General features: G+C 40.4%; 1 protein-coding gene across 2 annotated transcripts; it reads right to left on the bottom strand.

Moving 5' to 3' along the window:
• Positions 1–1524: 1524 nt before the first annotated feature.
• RCN2 (reticulocalbin 2) lies at positions 1525–17608 on the bottom strand. 2 transcript variants are annotated; one of them, XM_074317330.2, is made up of 7 exons: positions 17259–17608; positions 16778–16883; positions 14140–14336; positions 7231–7344; positions 3918–4014; positions 2896–3038; positions 1525–2359 (listed from the first exon to the last, which is right to left on the bottom strand). In XM_074317330.2, exons 1-7 carry the CDS (start codon positions 17400–17402, stop codon positions 2207–2209), a joined length of 954 nt encoding a protein of 317 aa, XP_074173431.1. In that variant the 5' UTR covers positions 17403–17608; the 3' UTR covers positions 1525–2206. The 2 variants fall into 2 exon arrangements, with proteins under 2 accessions (XP_074173431.1, XP_074173432.1); XM_074317331.2 differs by having other exon boundaries at positions 2896–3035.
• Positions 17609–20539: the final 2931 nt, after the last annotated feature.

Raw genomic sequence — 20539 nt, 5'->3', positions numbered from 1 at the left:
CAGGGTTTGGGGCGGGACCGGGGCGGCAGATGGGGATGGGGACAGGTGGGAAGGGAGGTGGTGGCCTGACCCTTCACAGGAGGAGAAGCAACACTAGATCCCTGTGACAACAACTCCCCAGCAGCTAAGCGATGCCTGAGCTCGAGCCTTTTAATTAAAATTTCTTCCTCAGCCCAGACCACGGCTCTGCTTCTGACCATGTTCCCTTCTTCTGAGGTCACAACTGACAAGAGCTTCCTGGCTGCTCAGAAGGGAGTCTGGGGTGGCACCTTCCTTATGGTGGGAGTGGGGGGGGTGGGTGAAGAGCACTGAGCCTGACAGGTGCAGAGCTGACGACTGTCACCTCCAAGTACTACCTGTGTGACTTTAGGCAAAGACTTTTATGGAAAGTCAGTCTCCTCGCCTCTCAGGTGGGGATAACCGCTCCCTCTCAGGGTGACAGTGAGGGGTCAGTGAGGTGAGGCAGGTCGACTCCTGCCCCACAGGTGATCGGCCCTCACTCCCCCTCCTTCTTCCCTTCTCAGTCCTTTCTCTACCTTCCAAGGGCTGGAAATAGCAAGCGTTTAGCAAAGTCTCGAGGCAGAATGAACTCTCCTAGTGCTGTGCAAACAGCCAAAGTCCACTGAGTGATGACTCCGACATCTGTGCCAGCTTCATCCTCGGGGCAGCACTCGGCCAGGCCCCTCCCTGGTCTTCTCACCCCTGCTCCTCTCCAAACTCACGGCCCTTGTCTCAGCTCAGGCCAGCAGCACCTCTCACCACACAATTGTCTCCCCAATAAATTAAAAACACACAACTGTATGGGCAGACAGATGTAGTAGGGTAACATGGAAGTCCTGTACTTTAGATCCTAGAGTAAGTAACCTGTCATCAAAGTGTGCAGTTAACGACTTGCATTCACACCTCATATCAGCAGGGAGGGCAGCAGAGCAATCAATTCAAAGACCTGCAGTTATTCTTGTAGGGCCTGAGCTCTCTGAATGCTGTGTAAGGGACTTTTAAAAGATTAACAGAATGCTAGCTGACCTCTTCAAACACACACACACAAAAAATGTAAGAGAAAAGAAAAACTATCTGTGGGTCAGAACTAGGAAAATATGAATTCTTCAGCTCACTTTTCTTATTCCCCCCAAACGTAATTAGTTGACATCCTGAATAAGGTCAAAACTGACTATTCAGGTGTGAAGAAATGCTCATCACGTATGATTTTTCATTTCGGTATAACTGATACTGACCTCCATTGGTGATTTCAAGCTGTGTAATCCTTACGATTATTTCTAGCCCAAACAGCAAGACCACATTGGCTACAATAGCAACTGAAATGTGTCACGTGTACATTCAACTATGATTTATTCACAAAAAAAGAGAAAAAAGGCAATATAAGAATATGTAACAAAAATAATTTAACAGTTTTAAGAATACTCACCATCCAAATACAGGATCGGATGAGGCCAGACAACATTTAATACAACAAAACCTATGCTAAATTCAAGGTTTACCAGGAATATTAAAGAAAAACAAACATTTACAAAGGTAGTACATTTCATTTTTAATAGTCAAAAAAGAAGAGTTCTGTACAATGTCAAACTCCACACACAATAAAGCTATAGTTACACATTAAATATAATTACTATCTATACATATGCAAAAATATAAGTTCTATTTCATACAGTAAAACCCTTTATAGAAACCATTTTAAAATTAGGCATAACTTCTCAACTTATATGTGAGGTATAAGTCCTTCTAAATAGGTTCCTTTAAAGGTTTTAAAACAAAATGCTAAAAACAAAAAACAATATCCTTCGTTCAGTTACCCAATTAAATCTACTTAAGCAAACAAACAAAAATTGATAGCTCAGTCAAAAATTCCTTTAATATTGTTCAGGCATTATCTAAAAATCCTCCATTTTTTTCAAGTACGGAAATAGAACTCAGAAATATTCCACAATACAGTACTAAACAGATGGACTATTTAGGAAATATTTTGTTATCTTATGACACGATATTGTTTTATTTCTTTAATATGTTTTGAAATAAATGTAGTCTCGTTTTTCTCATAAAAGGTCAAAATTATAATCAATATTAAGATACATCTGACTGCAGTAAAACTTCAGTGAAAATTAACATCATCAATATTGTATCACAAAAGTCAAGCTGGTGACAAATGATGAAAGGAGCCAGGACTCTGCTCAGATACACCCAGGGACTAAAGCTCGTCATGATAGAAATGTTCATCATGAAGCTGTCTGCCGTAATCTGTGGCTTCACTGGTGAGAAACAACTCCTGGTTCTCCAGAATCTCTGCTTCGGAGAGCTTTCTGTCACTGTTCAAATCCATTTCATCAATGAGATGAAGAGCCTTTAAAACAAAACAAAAAGGTGTCGAGTGTAACAAGTATTTTCAGCAAGTTGTTTTGCATTTTCATGTGATGAGATCTGTCCAAACCATTCAGGTGCACTCATTGTCTGAGTATCTGAAACTATCACACACTGCAACCAGTCTGTCTACAGCTGCTTCCTTTCGCTCCTTTCTTAATTTCTGCTGGGTTCTGCCTCCTTCCAACTCTAATCCACTTCGGGATATCTCAAAGTTACACAAAATTAATCTAACCCATTATGAGAACCTATAGGTAAATACGAACTTTTATTATTGCATTCACTGTACTATCAAATTAATACATGACTCAATCTTACTTTCCTTGTCTCCTTGACAGTCTGAAACAATTCTTAGATTGAAATCAAGAAATAGCAACGCGCTGACCACTAAGTAACTAAGTGACCACTAAGTAACCACTAAGTAACTCGGCCACTTCTCTCTTTGGCTTAAAATTTGGAACCTCCTTTCCTGTCAGTAGCACCGTGTGCACAGGGAAAAGTCATTCCCCGTGAACTCACCTCTTCCTGTGCAATCCCCTGGTTATTGGGCACCACCCAAGACAGCAGCTCTTGGGGATCAAGCCTGCCATCAGTATCTTTGTCATAGTCGTTCAGAAATCTGTCTTTTTCAACAAGTATCCATTCTGGATCTTCATTTGCTGCTTAATATATAAAACAACAAAAAACAAACAAAACCAAAAAAACCACACGTGAATACACAAATATACATACACAAGAACACCACATGTATACACTAAGTACTTTGATATATCCCTAGAATACAAGTAATGAATGTAAAGCTTACTACATAAAGAATGCCCAAAGAAACAGAAATACTGAAAGTGCTAAAATAAGTACAAGCTATATAGTAATCTTCAAAGGTGACACATAGGTCTAAACAACTCAGAGTTTTTAAATTGTTCCATAGTATCACAAACTAATTCTGTTAACTGCTGCTATTTGTTCTGATGTCTACTTTTCCCAAATTTGAGTTGGGTAATATGTTTGTCTATCATGTAACTATATAAACTTCACACATACTCTTCTTACAAAGTAGTGCCATGTGTAATTTTTAAGTGACATTCACAATCAGGTGTGCTTTTCAGCGGCAATTCTCAAGAAAGACAGCTGCTAATAGAAAAGCCTGCAAACTCCTCCCATCTCAAATACGCAGTAAGTCACCTTCCATAGTCCACACCAGTGGTTACAGTATTTTTTTTTTCCCCTTTTAAAAATCTACATACAAAGATACAGGATTTTGTTTACAAATATCAACTTTTACTTCTTCTCTTATTTAATTTCATAATTACTTTCTATGTCTGAATCTAGCAATGGAACTAAAGTGAGCGAGAGCATTCTCAGATAAACTGTAAGTCCCTCTGCTTTGCCTGTATTATATGTAACTTCGAAGAACAGGTAGAAATCCTGCAAATTCTTCTTGTTGCATTTTTCCTGGTCACACAGAGCTCAAAACGAACAAGACTGTCTTTCAAGTTCTTTCTTTAAGTAAATGCCCCATTACACACCCCCAGGCAACTTACTTGGATCCCGCCTGTAGTCCCCAAGAAATTCTTCCAAACTAACAAATCCATCACCATTTTTGTCATGTTCTTCTAAAGCCTCTTGAATAACAAATTCCTAGTATGTGTTCATTAAAAAAAATAGAATTAGTAACAAAATTGTCAATCCTATCGTACCTCCACCTGAATCACTCCTACTACAGAATTTCTCTAGAAATAATCATTTGACTGTCTCATGCCTGCAAGACAATCTTTCTAAACATTGGAATTTAGAATCAGGAATAAAATCCCAAATATTGAGGTGGCCGGATGGCTCAGTAGGTTAGAGCGCGAGCTCTGAACAACAGGGTTGCCGGTTCAATACCCACATGGGCCAGTGAGCTGCACCCTCCACAACTAGATTGAAGGACAGTTACTTGGAGCCGATGGGCCCTGGAGGAACACACTGTTCCCCAATATTCCCCAATTTAAAAAAAAAAAAAAAGCCAAATATTAAGTAACTTGAAATTCAATACCCTTAGGCTTCTACTGTTCAGAATTCCACTTCAGCCCATTAAATAACCTTAGCACTGAACGCTCCTACTTTCTGCACACTCCCTCCTTCTCAAGAATGACATCATTTTACCTCCACTTTCCCGACAATCCATTCATCACCCAGAATCCTGAGCTGAGATCTCTTTGCAGAACTGTTGTTTTACCTCCAGATCAAAATGTGTCTGGATCACTAAAAACAATCACTTTGGTTCCCCTCCCACCAAATCGACCTCCAAAGCTGTTCTCGCCCTTACCAAGGCTTCTCACCAACCAATCCATCTGTCAAACCCAAATATCCCACCCTTCCTAGTCACACTTGACGCAAGCCAATCTGTTTCACAGCCAGCTGCCATAGTATTTCCCTTAGTGCCTTCCTACACCCTCCTGCACCCCGTTCTTATGCCAATCCCCACCCAGTACAGACCCACATCACTTTCTCCTTTACTCCAGTCATGAAGTTAAAAACAGATACAACAATATAAGCCTAGTCCCTAGAATTTTTCGAGCCATTTCAGTGGGCTCTCACTTCAGCCTGGAGGTCGCTCCCTGCCTCAGTTTCCCTAACACATACCCTACAGCTGTTTTTTGAAACCTTCACTTTCTTTCAGCCTTACCGTAACTCGCTCCAATACTCTAGGCAGACACCCTGTCCAATGTTTCCCACTGTGGTCCAGTTCCTCTGAAATGCCTCGTTTACCAGCACTGCCTCTCACCTCTAGTGACCTCTACTTTGATGCCCATTGCTGTCATCCTTCTCTTTGATCTCAGGAGTTAAAGCTGCCTGACACGTCTTCTCTAGGGCAAAGCCCACAGCTGTCTTCGACTCCATACTTGGTGCCTCCTGAGCACGTGCTCTCACCCTGAACTCTGGCCTCTCCCACTGCTTCAGTGTTTTCTCCATCAGCTCCTTCTTCTGTGTCTTGAAGCACATTCAAGTACCCATGAGTCTGATGCACTGTTGAGCTACCATCTTAGTTCCTAGTCTTCCTTGCCTTGCCCGTCACAGGTCACAGCTACTGAACTCGTTTTGTCACTATGTGCTGCTACGTGAACATCTTTCAGTCCAAATGGCAGCATCACAACTGTAACAAAATACAATCTCAACAGTCCAATTCTAGCCAGATCCAGGAGCTTCATTTAATCTGTATGAGCTGACACTGAAATACAAGTTGTGGGTTTTCTAAGTATTTCAGATTTCATATATAGAAATCTGGAAATCTTTTTTTTTTAATTTATTGGGGTGACAATTGTTAGTAAAATTACATAGATTTCAGGTGTACAATTCCGTATGACATCATCCATAAATCCCATTGTGTGTTCACCACCCAGAGTCAGTTCTCCTTCCGTCACCATATAGTTGATGAAATCAAGAAATCTTAATCTGCAGATTCAAAGATTGGTTTTAGAGAGAGAATCTACTGAAATTATAATCCAATATTTGGTGCATACGAGCATATTTGACTTTTCTGGGACAGTGTCCATACTTTGCATATTTTTAAAGGAGTCTGTGATCTAATAAAAGAATCACTGATGAAAATGATTTTTCCTCTTGGGAAATGAGACTTTTTTCAATAATGCTGCCATGGTTAAGCTATTCTTTGGAGCTACATGAATGAAAATATCTTTATATTCTGACTTTTAATGAAAAGTTGAATCACTTAGTTGATCTTGCACTCTCGCCCTTTTCTACATCCAATGTACCCCAACAGGGAAGATGGGTTACACAGAGAAAATCAAGGTAAGCTTCTGTGCGGCCATCAAGCCAGCTCAGCACTATCACAGGACATCCTGGCACCTCCTTCATGGTGTTACACAAGACTGAGTCATGTCTGACTCTTCCCTTCCCATGTTATGTAGTCAGTCAACATTCCTGCTATTCTTTCTTCACAGCGTTGGTCAAGCCTGTCACTGCAGCGCCACGTTGCACTCCTAACACGATGCCTAACCCACAGTGCACAACACATAATGCCGAAATTGTTTCGTCGCTTTCACCGGCCGTTCCCCTCCTCACCTTCAAATGCTCCTTATTTCCCAAAGATCCAGAGTCCCATCTGCCAGACAGGGCTCAATTAGCTTGTCCCAACTTAATTTTGGCACTCAATCAAATTGTGCCCGGCACAATTTGTTCATGAACTAGGTCATGTATTTTTGTGCCAAGTGAGAAGTCAGAAGACTCATAATGGCAAGAGAAGTGGCACTGAAGGTGGTACCACGTCTTGTCACTGAGCCCTGGACAAAAATGCACCTGCGACTTGCTCTAGGGGCCACAGCATCTGACTAGGACCTATTACACAAAAAGGTATACCTTCCCTCCCTGAAACACCCAGAGCACAAAGCCTCACAGCTGGAGGCAGATGCCAGGCGACAAACCTCAATGTAAACCTGAAGTCTACTTTGTTATATTAATCTTTACCCTCCAATAAGATAATTTCTGCTCTCAAGAATCTTGCGAAACCATAGTAGGAACTCAATCAACGTTGGTTGAGTTAAACCTAGAGTGCAACCAAAGTACAAGGAGGGCACTGAAGGTAATGAGCTTATGAAACGTAATATAGCTGGGGGAAGGCTGATGCGCATATATATCACAGAGATTAAAAACATTCTTGGTCCTTTATCTTTTTCCTCCCAATAAGCACCCCTACCCCCAGAAACCCTTCTTCCCACTCATCTTAACGGGGAGAACTTAAGATCTTCCTGTCTCTTAAAATTCGGGTTGCTATACAATTCAGTTTAATGACAGTAAAAACAGGTTGTAAACTTTTGGTCACTCAATAATTCTCTTAAAATATTTCTTCCTTACCGTCATATAATCAACTTCTTCAGGGTGCTCAAAAGCAATAAATTCTTCCAGATTCAAACCAGGATCTAAATCTTGGTTAGCTTTTTCAAATCGCTTCTTGTCCTTTAAATGAAGCTTTGAAAATTAAATATTGAAGATGTTTAGAAGTCTCATCCACACTATATCATCATGAACAATACTTTGAAAAATACAAACTATGTGAAATCTAAAGTACATTTTCATATATTATCTTATTTTATCTTCATGCCATCCCTTTGAAGGTTGTTTGGGCAAATAACGAACATTTAGAGGCAGTGTAGAGTCAGGCCCCAGTGTTAGAGACTCAGATCTGAATTCCAGAAATGCCACTTACTACTAGCTGTGTTTCTTAAGGCAAATTGCTTAACCTCCCTGGTTCCCTCAAACAAAAAATTGGCATAATCTGACACCAAAAGCAACAACGGCAGAAATAAACCCATGGGACTACATCAAACTAAACAGTTTCTGCACAGCAAAGGAAACCATCAACAAAATGAAAAGGCAACCTATGGAATGGGAGAGTATTTGCAAATCATATACCTGATAAGGGGCTAAATCCAAAATATATAAGGAACTCATACAACTCAATAACAAAAAAAAATCTGATGGAAAAAGGGGCAGAAGGTCTGAACATTTTTCCAAAGAAGACACACAGATGGCCAACATACACGTGAAAGTTATTCATCACCAGGGAAATGCAAATCAAAACCACAACAAGGTGTCACCTCACACCTGTTAGAGCAGCTATTAACAAAAAAAAGTTGGTGAGGATGTAGAGAAAAAGGAATCCTTGTGTACTTTTGGTGGGATTGTAAATTGATGCAGCCACTATGGAATACAGTATGGAAGTCCCTCAAAAATTTAAAACAGAACTACACTATGATTCAGCAATTCCATTACTTGGGTATTTATCCGATGAAAAAAATAACACCAACTCCAAAAGACACGTATAAGCAAGCACCCCCATGTTCACTGCAGCATTATTCGCAATAGCCTAGATATAGAAATGACTTAAACGTCCATCGGTGGCTGAATAGATAAAAAATTATGCTACGTATAGAACATGGATTATTATTCAGTAAAAAAAAAAAAAATACAAGGAAAGAAATCCCGCCATTTGTCACAACATGCATAGACTTCAAGGGCATTACTCTCAGTGAAATAAATCAGACAGAGAAAGGCAAATACTGTAAGATCTCTAATACATGTGGAACCTGAAAAAAAAAAACACAAACCAAAAACCTAGCAAATAGATACAGAAAACAGATTGGCGGTTGCCAGAGGTGGGGGGTGGGAGAAAAAGGTTTTAACTGTGTTTTTTTTTAATTGAAAAATTTATAATTAAAAAAAGAAAATCTCAGTTAGCAATAGGGATCAGAATACCCATTAAACAATTAGTAAAACTTAATTATTTCATAAAAGTTACAAACTACCATTATTGATAGAAAAACTGAGATGAAATGATTGAAAGGATGTCAGAAATACAGCTTAAATTTGTTGAACTTGGATTCCTTGTTTTTTCTACAGTACTACACACTATCTTCTTTAACAATCAATCTCAATACTTGTGGAATGCCCAAAAAGCAATAAATTTAGACTATGCATTCATTCTTTTTTTGTTTGTCTTTGCATTAATTCTTACTGTGCCATTTTTAAGTTGTTTCTGGTCTTTGAAATGACTTTTCAAAAATATGTTAAGCTTTCTGGTCAGAATGGTGTAGTAGATATTGTTATAAATAAAATTGTAATACACACACACAGGTTTGAGAAAAATAGTACTCAGAATAGTTTCGGTGTATGTACCTATTTGGAAGTCTATTCTTAGGAGGCAATTTATAGTGCTAATTCTCTATGTTCAGATATACATATATCAAAAGCTGAAATGGGCCTATTTTGAGATTAAATAAACGCACCCGTGTCTACTTTCTCATACTCATCTTCCTTTATTCTTTTCCTAAAATATACTCAAGTAATAAATCAATTCGCAGCTCTTTGGGACAGGGCTACTTTTAATTAATTTTCAAAGGACATTGTGTAATCAAAAGCCTTGGGAAGTCAATAGTGCTATACTATTAATTCTACATAAATTCTATTTTGAGTATTTCTGGGAATAACTTTACTTTCTATAAAGTGATGTGTATTAAACTGCACCGTTTTGAAAAGTTACAATTTCAAATAATTTAGAAGCTGTTAATTCATGTGTTTCACTGTTGACAAGAAATGCTCTTTTCAGTTTTCTAGAATAATGGAAGTTAGGTGGCACACATTTACAGAGGAGTCTCACTTCTTCTGCAAAACAATTCATCTTTTAAACATTCAGATTCCACAGTCAGTTACTCACCCAATTCTGACAGAGAAGAAAAAACAAACAAACTTGTTTCCAAATAGCTGCTTTTAACTCAATGTTTCATACTTTTAAAATAACTAGACCAAGAAATTTACATTCTGTGTACGTTCAGGTTTAACATGGGAAACAACAGACAAGTAAGAGCTTGATGTGCTTTGTCGAGTCAATCAATTTCTTTTTGAATAACTACTCAAAATACTACGTGCTTAGATTTCCTTATGAAAGAACCCTTGAATTTGGAGCAAAAAAGGTCCATGTTTTAACAGAGGTAGCTGAATTTGGCCAAACTTGCTTATGAAGAAAGGATCTCTTTCAACAAACATTAATTTTTTAAGAAAGTAATTTTCTGGTTCACATGTCTCAAATTTTGTAAATAAATTGAAATGTGATTTTTAAAAGCTGTTTTATTCAGTCATTTGAAGAGCACAATTTAAGAGCAACTCATTTCTAGAAGATAACAAAAACAAACTGTCAGTTTTATAAGACCTCAACACTCTTTTATACAGTATAAAAACCTTGTATTCCAGGGGAGGATAGACAGTGTTAACATATAGTAAGTAGTCAACAGGTAGAAACTACCAATCATTTCTTTTTTTATTGTAACAAACTTGTGCGGGACAAAACTGCCGTGTTTTGGTAGGCTAATGATTTTACTTGAGGAGATACATCATTTGTGATACCAGAATAAATATCTAGGTCTTTAAAATTCTAATTAGTCCTCTGTAAGAATAGATATTACACAAACAAATGTTGCTTATACATGCACATCAGAAGCCAGGCAGGTCCCCAAACTTCAATTATCCTACTTTAAAGTGACGACTGTATTTGTTCATCATACCATAAAGAAATGCTTTTTCGGATATTGCAGTCTGAGAGGGTCATTATTCCAAGTTATCTCTACTCTCTACATGGAAACATTAAAAATAAGATGAAATTTAGGTATCAAATAGATTATTGTTTTTAATAAGTTTCAATAGAGAAAAAATTATTTGGACCTCCAAGTACTTCTTATGATTATTTTATTGGTGGTATCATGTTTAGTGTGTAACTTTGATTAAGACTCATTGATTAGCGTTGATTTATTTTGGAGAAAAATGCAGCTATTTCCGAGTTCATCTTTACACTCCACTCTACCTTTACGGGTTATTCCACTTTTAGGGAATGGTATAAAATTCTAATAAAGTATTATGATTAGAACTTCTGTAGAGACATATTTCTGGGTTGTCAAAGAATAACCAGTAGTAGGAGCCTGACTGAGAAATGTTCATTTCAGGGATCCATCAATTTCTTTCAGTTATTAAGATCCATCTAACTCATTCCTAAGATGTAGAGTCTTATAGTCAACATGTATGAGTACCAAGGTGAGGGACGCTGCCTTAGAACCAAACATCTTTTAAAAGAAAAACTGTTTTTTAAAGCAGTTGAAATTAATGAGTCAAGTATCTCTTCAAAGTGAAGATTTTCTTCTTAACACCATCATCTATTACATCACCCCTTTTCAAGAATACAGATGAAAAAAAACACGCACTAACACATTCCTTACATTTTGATAGGATAGTATTTAAATCTTTTGGGTGCCAAAAGAAAACATAAGGGCACTATTAGAATCTAGTAATAGTAAGATTTTAAAATACTGTATTTAACTTCTCTGTTGTTCTGTGGCAAGAAAGTCATAGCATCATACCATCGTTTGGTTTTAGACAAGTCTCAGAACACAAATGATGCTTTTAAGATAATTCCTTTGGTAAAGGAGGATACCTAGTTGACAGAAATCGCAAATCTCATTATCATCATTTGTCTTCGTTTAGACACTAAGAAGTGAAAAGACTAACTTATACTGTCTTCGGTATAAATCTTCATCAGTAAGATGAAGGGCCAAAGGAGAACAAAAAAAAGGGGTAACAAAAGATACATTCTCTCCTGTAAATTAAATCCTTACTATCCTAAAGCTGATATAGCTCGCAAATGCCTCACCAATCTTTAAAGGCCGAGTGTATATAAATGGGAAACATAACCGTATGCGAATTGCACATGCTTTCTTCCACAATATTCTTAAGTCAATGGGCACTGCTTACCAGTCCAACAGCTACTACTTCTTACTACTATTTCTCCATACTGTCATTATCCCCTTTTTAGATATGAGGAAACTGAAGCTTAAGGCAGGTATATAATGTACCCAAAGCTGCATAACTTAAGGGTACAGCTGGATGTAAATCCAGACAGACTCGCTCCAAGGCTGCTTCTGGGGGCATATGCACAAGCATTAGCAGAGAAACAACCTACTTGGAGCTGGCGATGGCCTCTACAGTCCAAGGGGCCAGTACGATTCTAAACTAAGTCACAAGTTCAATGATGAAATATGGCCACAATAAAAACTACAAGGTAGATACTAATAATGGGGTAAGTTAAGAAATGGAAGAGGCTCAAATGTTTTCCAAGTACCCTTGCCTAATGTTTTGGGACATAACAGTATGTAACAAGGTATTTGGTCTTAATTTTTTTCCATATGTAAAAAACTATCTTAAAAAAGACTAATTTTGAAATACAAAATTATACAAAAAAAAAAGTTTCTCAAGAAAACAGTCATTTTGTCTTGAAAAATTCTTCTACTTACTAAAGTCTTTCCTAAATATTGTCTTCCTCAGCTCTGCTAAGAAGCATGTATTTAAAGCAATTAAACCATGAGACACACTAGAACTCAGTGATATTGAATCTTCAAAAAGGAGTTATTTTAAATGCTGCCACCACTATGGCAAACAGTATTGCAGTTCCTCAAAAACTTAAAACTAGCATCACTATACAATCCAGCAATACCAATCCCACTTCTGGGTATGTACACAAAAGAATTGAAAGCAGGGTCTCAAAGAGATATTTGTGCTCTCCTGTTCACAACAGCACTATTCACAGTAGCCAAAGAGTTGAAGCAGACCGTTGTCTATTTAGATCAGGGGTGTCCAAACTGTGGCCCGCAATCCATTTTTTATTGGCCCGCAGCAAATTCCAAAAATATATTTAGTTTACTTAAATAAACCAGGTGAGGCAATACATACTTCACCTCGAGTGAGGGGCCCGGCTGTTTGTGTATTTTACCGCATATGGCCCTTTGTGAAAAATGTTGAAAAAAGTTTGGACACCCCTGATTTAGATGAACGGATAAACATCAAATGTGTACACATTTAAAGACAGGAAAAAACTGTATTAAAATTATGCTGATGGTTAACCACTTTGAGCACTACTTTGTAACGGCGGAAGTCAAACTTGATTTGTATTCATCTTTTGTTATTGATATAAATTGAGTATTACAACTTTAACAGTTTTTTTCCTTTCTTAAAATGTGTACACATTTTTCTGGCACACTCTGCATTTGGTCCAGTCTTAGAAAGGAAATTTTGACACGTTACAGCATGGATAAACCTTACGGAAGTTAAAATAAGCTAGTCACCAAAAAAACAACAAAAAAAACACCGATACTGCCTGCTCCCACTTCCGTAAGTTGCCTGGAATAGTCTGACTCAGTGACAGACCATGGAATGGTGGTTGCCCCATGGGCTGGAGGAGGGGAGATGGGAGCTGTTTAATAACATTAGAGTTTCAGTTTTGCATGATGCGGAGTTATGGAGATTGGTTGTATAACAATATGAATGTCCTGAACACTCATTGGATGCACCTAAAAATGGTTAAAATGGTAAATTGTATGTTATGTATTTGACCACAACTTAAAATTATTTTAAAGAGTTAATTTATATAAAGCTGTGTTTAACAATGGGAATGAGGGCTGGCCTGGAGGCTCAGGTGGTTGGAGCGTTGTGCTCCTAACGCCTAGGTGGCTGGTTCGATTCCCACAAGAGCCAGTGAGCTGCGCCCTCTACAGCTAAGATTGTGAACAACGGCTCTCCCCAGAGCTGGGCTGCGGTGAGCAGCTGTAGGTCGGTGTGGGCTGCCTTGGGCTGTTGGATGCTGCCAGTGGCCAGCCTCAGTGGCTGGCAGCCAGAGTGAGCGGCTGGCAGGCGGCGAGAGCTGCTGTGAGAGACCGACCGACAACCTGGTGGGGAGCGCAAGACTCATAATACCAGCATGGGCCAGGGAGCTGTGTCCTACACAACTAGACTTGAGAAACAAGTGCTTGAACCGGAGGGGGCGGTGGAGGCGGAAGAAAGGGGCAGAAAAAAAAACAACCAATGGGAATGAGCCCATTATAGTCTTCTTACTAAATATGCTATGAAACTGTTCAGTACTATAAAAATTAAAATATTGAGATATATACATATTCAAAATTCATTAGAAAGGAAATGAGACACTGTCCTCTGGAAATGAGAACAAATGATACAGCTGAGAAAAACAGATGCAAGGGATAACATAGGTAGTCCAAAATAAGAGTACTAAATCTAGCCAGAAAGGAAAGCATAAAAGTGACAACTGTGATGGACAGGCGAGTGCCCAGAGAACAAGGCATACCTGTCTGACCTCAGGCTGCATGCTTCTTCGTGCAGGAAAATAAAGTGAACGGATATGATCAAAAGGAAAGCTCGCGCCAAGTTACTCACCTGGCGGAAAGATTCCTCTTCTGCATCCTCTAGAGCTGTGTTCTCATCAAAGTCAATCACACGGTCGTACATTTGGATGTTGTACTCATCCCACGACACACTACCATCACTGTTTTTGTCATATTCAACAAACTGTTGTTTCGCTTCTTGCATAGCATAATGTTTAAAAGACATTTGAATCCATGAACTGAGTTCACCTATGGGAATTTCCCAGAATACAATAAATGTAACAGTAATTCTCACAGAGGATGATTTCTAAACCTTCTGTAAAAGAAAAACAAACTTCAGTGTTGGCAAAGACTGAATGAGAATTGGCTCAGTTGTAGTCACAGAAGTAGGAGCAAGAGTTGGGGAGAACCGTTTCAAATCTGAGACTATTATGTGTTCCAAATAGAGTGTAAGCTCCTTGAGTGCAGAGTTTGTGTATGCGTTGTTCATCAAAGCACTCCAAGTGCTTAGGAATCCCCTGGCTAAATAAGTATTTATTAAATGAATTAGTAATTGGCCCAAATAGCACTTGATTTTAAAAAAATATCATTCATAAACCGCAGATAACCTTTGCTATCACAGTTATCTCAGGAAGCACACATCTCTGAATAACCTATTTATTTTAATGTTTTTCATTTATGACAGTAATATAAAATTTTCCTTTAAATTTCATATGGAGTTGATCAAAACTATACTAAGGAAATAATAGATGGTAAGTAGGTATGGCCTACACTATGAAAAGGTGTTTATGTGACTGAGGATTGAGAAACCCTGTTACGGTCTACTCCCCGTAACCATGACATGAAACATCTGGAGGAAACTTTAACACAAGTTACGGGTAGCAATTATGATTTATGACTTTCTTGTAACAGCTTTCTGTCTTAACCTGGTACCTGAAGACATGGGAAAACAAGTTTCTAAATCTCTAATGTCCACTTTCAGATCAAATTTGAAAAATCTGTTCAGAGATATTTACTTCAACGCATTAAAGGAAAAGGGGGAGGAGAACATGAGCATCTGTGTGGATAGCAGGAGTGTACCATTTGGTGTAGAGTGGTACCCCTCTGCTGGTTTGGGGGAGGCCCGATGAATACAAAAGACCCTTTTAGTCTCTCCTGAAACTAAATCAGGGCAGAATAATTATAGCAAGCATGTAGTAAAGAATTATTGTGTAACAGACCTTCTACACACGTTGTCTCTAACTTTCAAAACAAGCCCATTCTAATCACTATTTGACAGTTCAGGAAACGGGGGTTTGCAATCGAGGACTCATGGATAACAAGCAGCAGAGTCCACATTCAAACCTACCTTTGGCTTCAAAGCCCAAACTCCTTCCACTGACCTTTGCTGTCTCTCAAAAACTTAAGTTCAGTCCTGACCTTTAAAGTGCAAATTAGGAAAATTCCCTCAATGATCTTCAAGAATGAGGGTTTCTTCTAGTTTGTCTAGAGAGCTCATCATGGCATAATAGAACACATAATGGAGCAGTGACCAGAAATGTGGGTTCACACTTGAGCCTTGCTATAAGGAGACATTCACCCTCTCATGTTTTTGTTCTCTTATCTGTAAAATTCACATTTGGACTAAGTTCTTTTTAACTTCGTATTTTTTAAAAGTTTACTATTACCTATTTGATCATATGTAGGCCCTGACAGGTACCACAGTCTTCCAAATCTGCCTGCTCTGTGTGCTTTCTAGTGGGACCAAACATGGGCCCCTTCTTGTTAGATATTAGAGTCTAGGGTTTTCTTCTTGTTTAAGTAGAAAGAACCAAAACCTTACTATTCCTGACGGCACTTATGCGAATACTTTATTAACAACACGTCTTAAATTTTCCAGTCTGTGATTCTCTTTCCAGCAACTTCATTCCTCAGATGCTGAGCTGCATTTAAATAAGTTATAGCGAATTAGCTCCTGAATTTTTGAGGATCAACTTAGAAAGCTGATAGGGTTTATCACTTGAATTAAGCAATAAGAGGCAACTGCACAATTTGGAATATTCTTTTAATCTGTGAATTTCGTTTCTGCCTATAGAATGTACGTTAAGACCGCTCAGATTTTTTTAAAGTGAAGAATATTAAAACATTAATTAAGAGACGATTTGGGTTCCAGTCCAGGCTTTCCCACTCATTTGAGAAAAAGCACTTGCCCTCTAGGCTTCAGTTTATTCATCTCGCCAAAGAGACATGATGGTTCTAAGGCTCTACCAGCTGCAATAATATGTAATAAACATAACTCATATGCAACAGGTCTTTTCCCACTTGCTTATAAAAAGCAAATTCCTATAATTCTAAAGAAGCCTATCTCAATAGAGCAATACATCACTTAGTGGAAGAAGGTTTTTGGCATATTTTCCTAAAAGGAATCACACTGTTGACACTGATAAAAGGCCTATGAAGAATGGGGTGTTTGCTGAAGGTACAGGTCAGTGGTTTACCGATTACTGGCTGGAGAAAGCACCGGGTTTTCTTGGAATCCTACGTCTAAAGATTTCCAGATGTAAAACGTACTATGTCCTTTTCACCCTCTCACAGTACCTCTGATTTGCTGGAACACTGGCAATCTACCCTAAACAGACACCCCTGTGTAAGTGTGTTTCTGTGCCCTACAAAGGGATTTCTCCATTGTTAGTTGCGTAGGACGTCCTTACTTTCGGTGAGAAAGCCATCTGAGTCCAAGTCAATTTTCTTTATGATTGACTTCAATCTTTTGTGTTGCTCTTCGGGGGTGAGTTTCACATATTCATCGACTTCTTCCTTTGGAGGGTAAGCGATACACAATGGGGTCAAGCATTACTATCAGTGGGGCAAAATGATGGAGAAAAACAGGGCTACCAGAAGCCTCCCTTGCCCAGGGGTTTTTGGGTGGCCCACACTTGCTCTCCAAAGCCCCCGCGCCTACACACCCTTAGTGACCCTGCCGCGTATCCGAGGGTACAAAGGATCCGGGCCTGGGGCCACCCTCTGTCCTCAGGTTTAGAGGCCCCGGGGTTCCCGAGAGCGAGCGGCGTCCCGCCCGGCCCCCATGGTCAGGCCGCCCCGGCCGCGCCGGGCTCCCCCCTTTGTCCAGGCACAAAGCGCGCGGTGCCGCAGGGCAAGGCCGCCCTCCCAGCCCAGGCCCGGCCGCCTCACCTGGCCGCCCAGCAGCGCCTCACGATGGTAGTCGGCGCGGTGCTCGCCCTGCGCGTAGTGCAGTTCCTCCGCGTCCCCGGCGCCGGCCGCCGCGGCGCACAGCAGCAGCAGCCCCAGCGTCGCGGGCCTCGGGCCCAGCTGCATCGCACCGGCAGCGGCGGACGGAGGGGCGAGCGGGCGCGGGCGGGGCTCAGGCCGGCGGCGGCGCGGCGCGGCGCGGCGGAGGTTGGGACACGCAGCGCGGGCAGGCGTGGGGTACCACGCGGGGCCCGCAAACCCACGGCTGCGCGGTGTCCGTGTGTATGTGCGTACCTGTGTGTGGGGGGGATGGGGGGGCGCGGGGCTCCTCCGGCCTGGCCTATATAGCCTCGGCGGAGGGGCGGGGCCCAGGCCCTGCCGCTGATTGGGTCGCACGGCACAGGGGACGGGCCGCGGCGAGGCGACCGACGGTCGATTGAGGGCGGGGAGACTGGCGCCACGACACCCTGGGCAAAACACGCCCCCCCTGCTCTTCCGCTTCGCCCCATGCCGGGTCTTCCTGCCAGCGTTGTTCCTGCCGGAAACTGCCGTCCACTCCATGTGTCGGTCCCCGCTTCCCTCAAGGAGAAAGGCAGATTTGGGGGAACACAGCACCGTACCTGGAAAGATCGGCCTTCACGAGCCAAGCGGCGGGACCCATTTCTCAGTCTTCAGTGTATCTCTCCTTATTCGTTTCACCGATGCCCAATTTCGCGACTTCAGTTCTGTGACCTTGGCCAAGTTATTTGGCCCTTGAAAACCAGTTTGCTCACTTACAAAATGGGCAGAGTAATAAGACAACCTTAAAGAGTTGTTGTGAAGATTAAATAATATAATGTGTTTACACAAGTAGCTGGCATGCATGGTAAAGTGTTCAATAAGCGTAAGCTTACAACATGCAGATAGCAAAGCAAAAGATGATTGCACAGAAGGAATGCCTAACTTAGCAAGTACCTAGGAAAACCTTTACCGGTAGAATGTAAGTTTTCCCTGTTCCTCACCTTTCTATCGATGGCATCATACAGCATTTAAAAATATTAGTCATATTTCCCTTTGTCGTGCTGGGAAGAAGTGTGGTGCCTTGAAATAGTGGAGACACATCAAGTTCGCATCTTCAGTCTCCATAGTTCACCTGCTAGGTAACTTTGAACAACTGACTTAATGCTTTTTAACCTGTAAAAAATGGAACAATAAAAACCTCTCCGATCACTTTTGTGTGAGGAGTATATCAAATCCTCTATGTAAGGTGTCTGACCCGTAGAAGGGGCTCAAAACATTTTATCTTATTTCCCTCCTAGAAAAGTCCTATTCCACTTTCCAGAGCCGGCACAAGTGTTTCCTAAAAGACACCTTTTCTGACTCCCTGCAACCAAAAAGGTAGATCTCCTTGTCCTATCACTGTGAGCGAGGGAGCGTTGAGGACAAGAACTGTGATTTCGCCTGTGTTTCACTTAGTGCCTCTACTAATAAGAGGAACTCAATAAATTTTTGTAGAATGAATGAATTCTGCTAGACTGGCATTCTTTTAGAAGTACGTAACATAGTAGATTAGCTTTGTAAATATTAAAAGAGGTAATTTATAGATTTTTTTTTGAGTATGGTAAAATGTGTGTTACAATGAACTGGCTTTAAAAACAAAGCAATACTTCCTTAACATACATGATGTGGACACTTGTATTATAGGCTGATTTCCATGGAAATGAATAAGATTTGGCACATTAAACAAGTGGAAAAGCCAACAAAATCATTGCATTTGTTGGAAAACACAAGACCAAGGAACAGACTGCAGGGTAGTGAGTGAAGAAACAATTCAGACGTAATTCTACAGATTTTGTGGATTGTTTAATCTTCTATTAATCTTTTGAGAAGAGAAGATATGAGAATTCCAGGGCTAAAGTGGGTCTTAAAATAGGACAGAATATTGGTAGGTGGGTGGGTGTGTTATAATACTTAGAAAATATTTTCATTTTTAAGGAGTATCCAAAAGTCTGTAAGTAGTTGTGAAATTGTAATAACCTATTAGAAGCAAAGCCAACAAATTCCATTTAACTGTTTCCTACCGAATTAAATTTCTCTCAATTAAACATGGATCTGTCCTAAAGATCAAATGTCATGATAGCTCCATCCTCAAATAGAAACCATCCTCTACACCCGGCAAGTCACATTTATGGCCCTAAGCCACTTACACCCATCTCTGGCACTAAAGGCAGCCAAATGAACACGTATTACAGTGCCTTTTCTGACTTGCTCCCTATATCATTAGGGTGACCACACATCTTGGTTGACCTGCCATACTTATTAATCACTTCCCTTTCACTGTCAAAAGTAACCCAGAATAGGGTGATAAATTATAATGTTACCTTACTTTTGGACCTCACACTCAACACTGTCCAGCTCCCTCTCCGCCCCCCTCTCCAAGGCCCAGGCTTTATTAAGCCTCAGAATCCTTTCCCACACTCTTTTCCCCAGCTTCTCAATAATAGGTCCTTGAAGTCTTAGTCAAACACATTAACACTAAACATAAAGAATAGAAACAAGGACGGGATGAAACTTTGATAAAGGCAACGAGAGAAGGAGCAAAATGAGGAGTAAGACTGTGGACTAAGCAAGAGTTTCTTTTTTTTTTTTTTAATTTACCATCTTAAGTATTTTTTTTTTTTAAACATTTTATTGGGGAAGGGGAACAGGACTTTATTGGGGAACAGTGTGTACTTCCAGGCCTTTTTTCCAAGTCAAGCTGTTGTCCTTTCAATCTTACCTGTGGAGGGTGCCGTTCAGCTTCAAGTTGTTGTCCTTTCAGTCTTAGTTGTGGAGGGCGCATCTCGCTCCAGGTCCAATTGCCGTTTTCTAGTTGCAGGGGGCGCAGCCCACCATCCCTTGTGGGAGTTGAACTGGCAAACTTGTGGTTGAGAGGACGCACTCCAAACAACTGAGTCATCCGGGAGGCAGCTCAGCTCAAGGTGCCGTGCTCAATCTTAGTTGCAGAGGGCGGAGCCCACCATCCCTTGCGGGAGTCGAGGAGTTGAACCGGCAACCTTGTGGTTGAGAGCCCACTGGCCCATGTGGGAATTGAACCAGCAGCCTTCGGAGTTAGGAGCATGGAGCTATAACTGCCTGAGCCACCGGGCCAGGCCGCAAGACTTTTTTATCAATTAAATGAAATTAATGTTCTTTTGGCATTACTAAACCAGCTCTGGAGACACTTTTGTGAGAGGACATCCAAAACGGATATGAGCAGAGTGACTTCTTTGAAAGAGAATACT

Source organism: Rhinolophus sinicus, chromosome 13 (genome assembly GCF_057876585.1).
Source record: "Rhinolophus sinicus isolate RSI-liver-muscle chromosome 13, RSI-T2T, whole genome shotgun sequence".
Taxonomy (NCBI): domain Eukaryota; kingdom Metazoa; phylum Chordata; class Mammalia; order Chiroptera; family Rhinolophidae; genus Rhinolophus; species Rhinolophus sinicus.
Note: the sequence above shows the minus strand (reverse complement) of the source record. Positions and strands in the feature narration are given on the sequence as shown.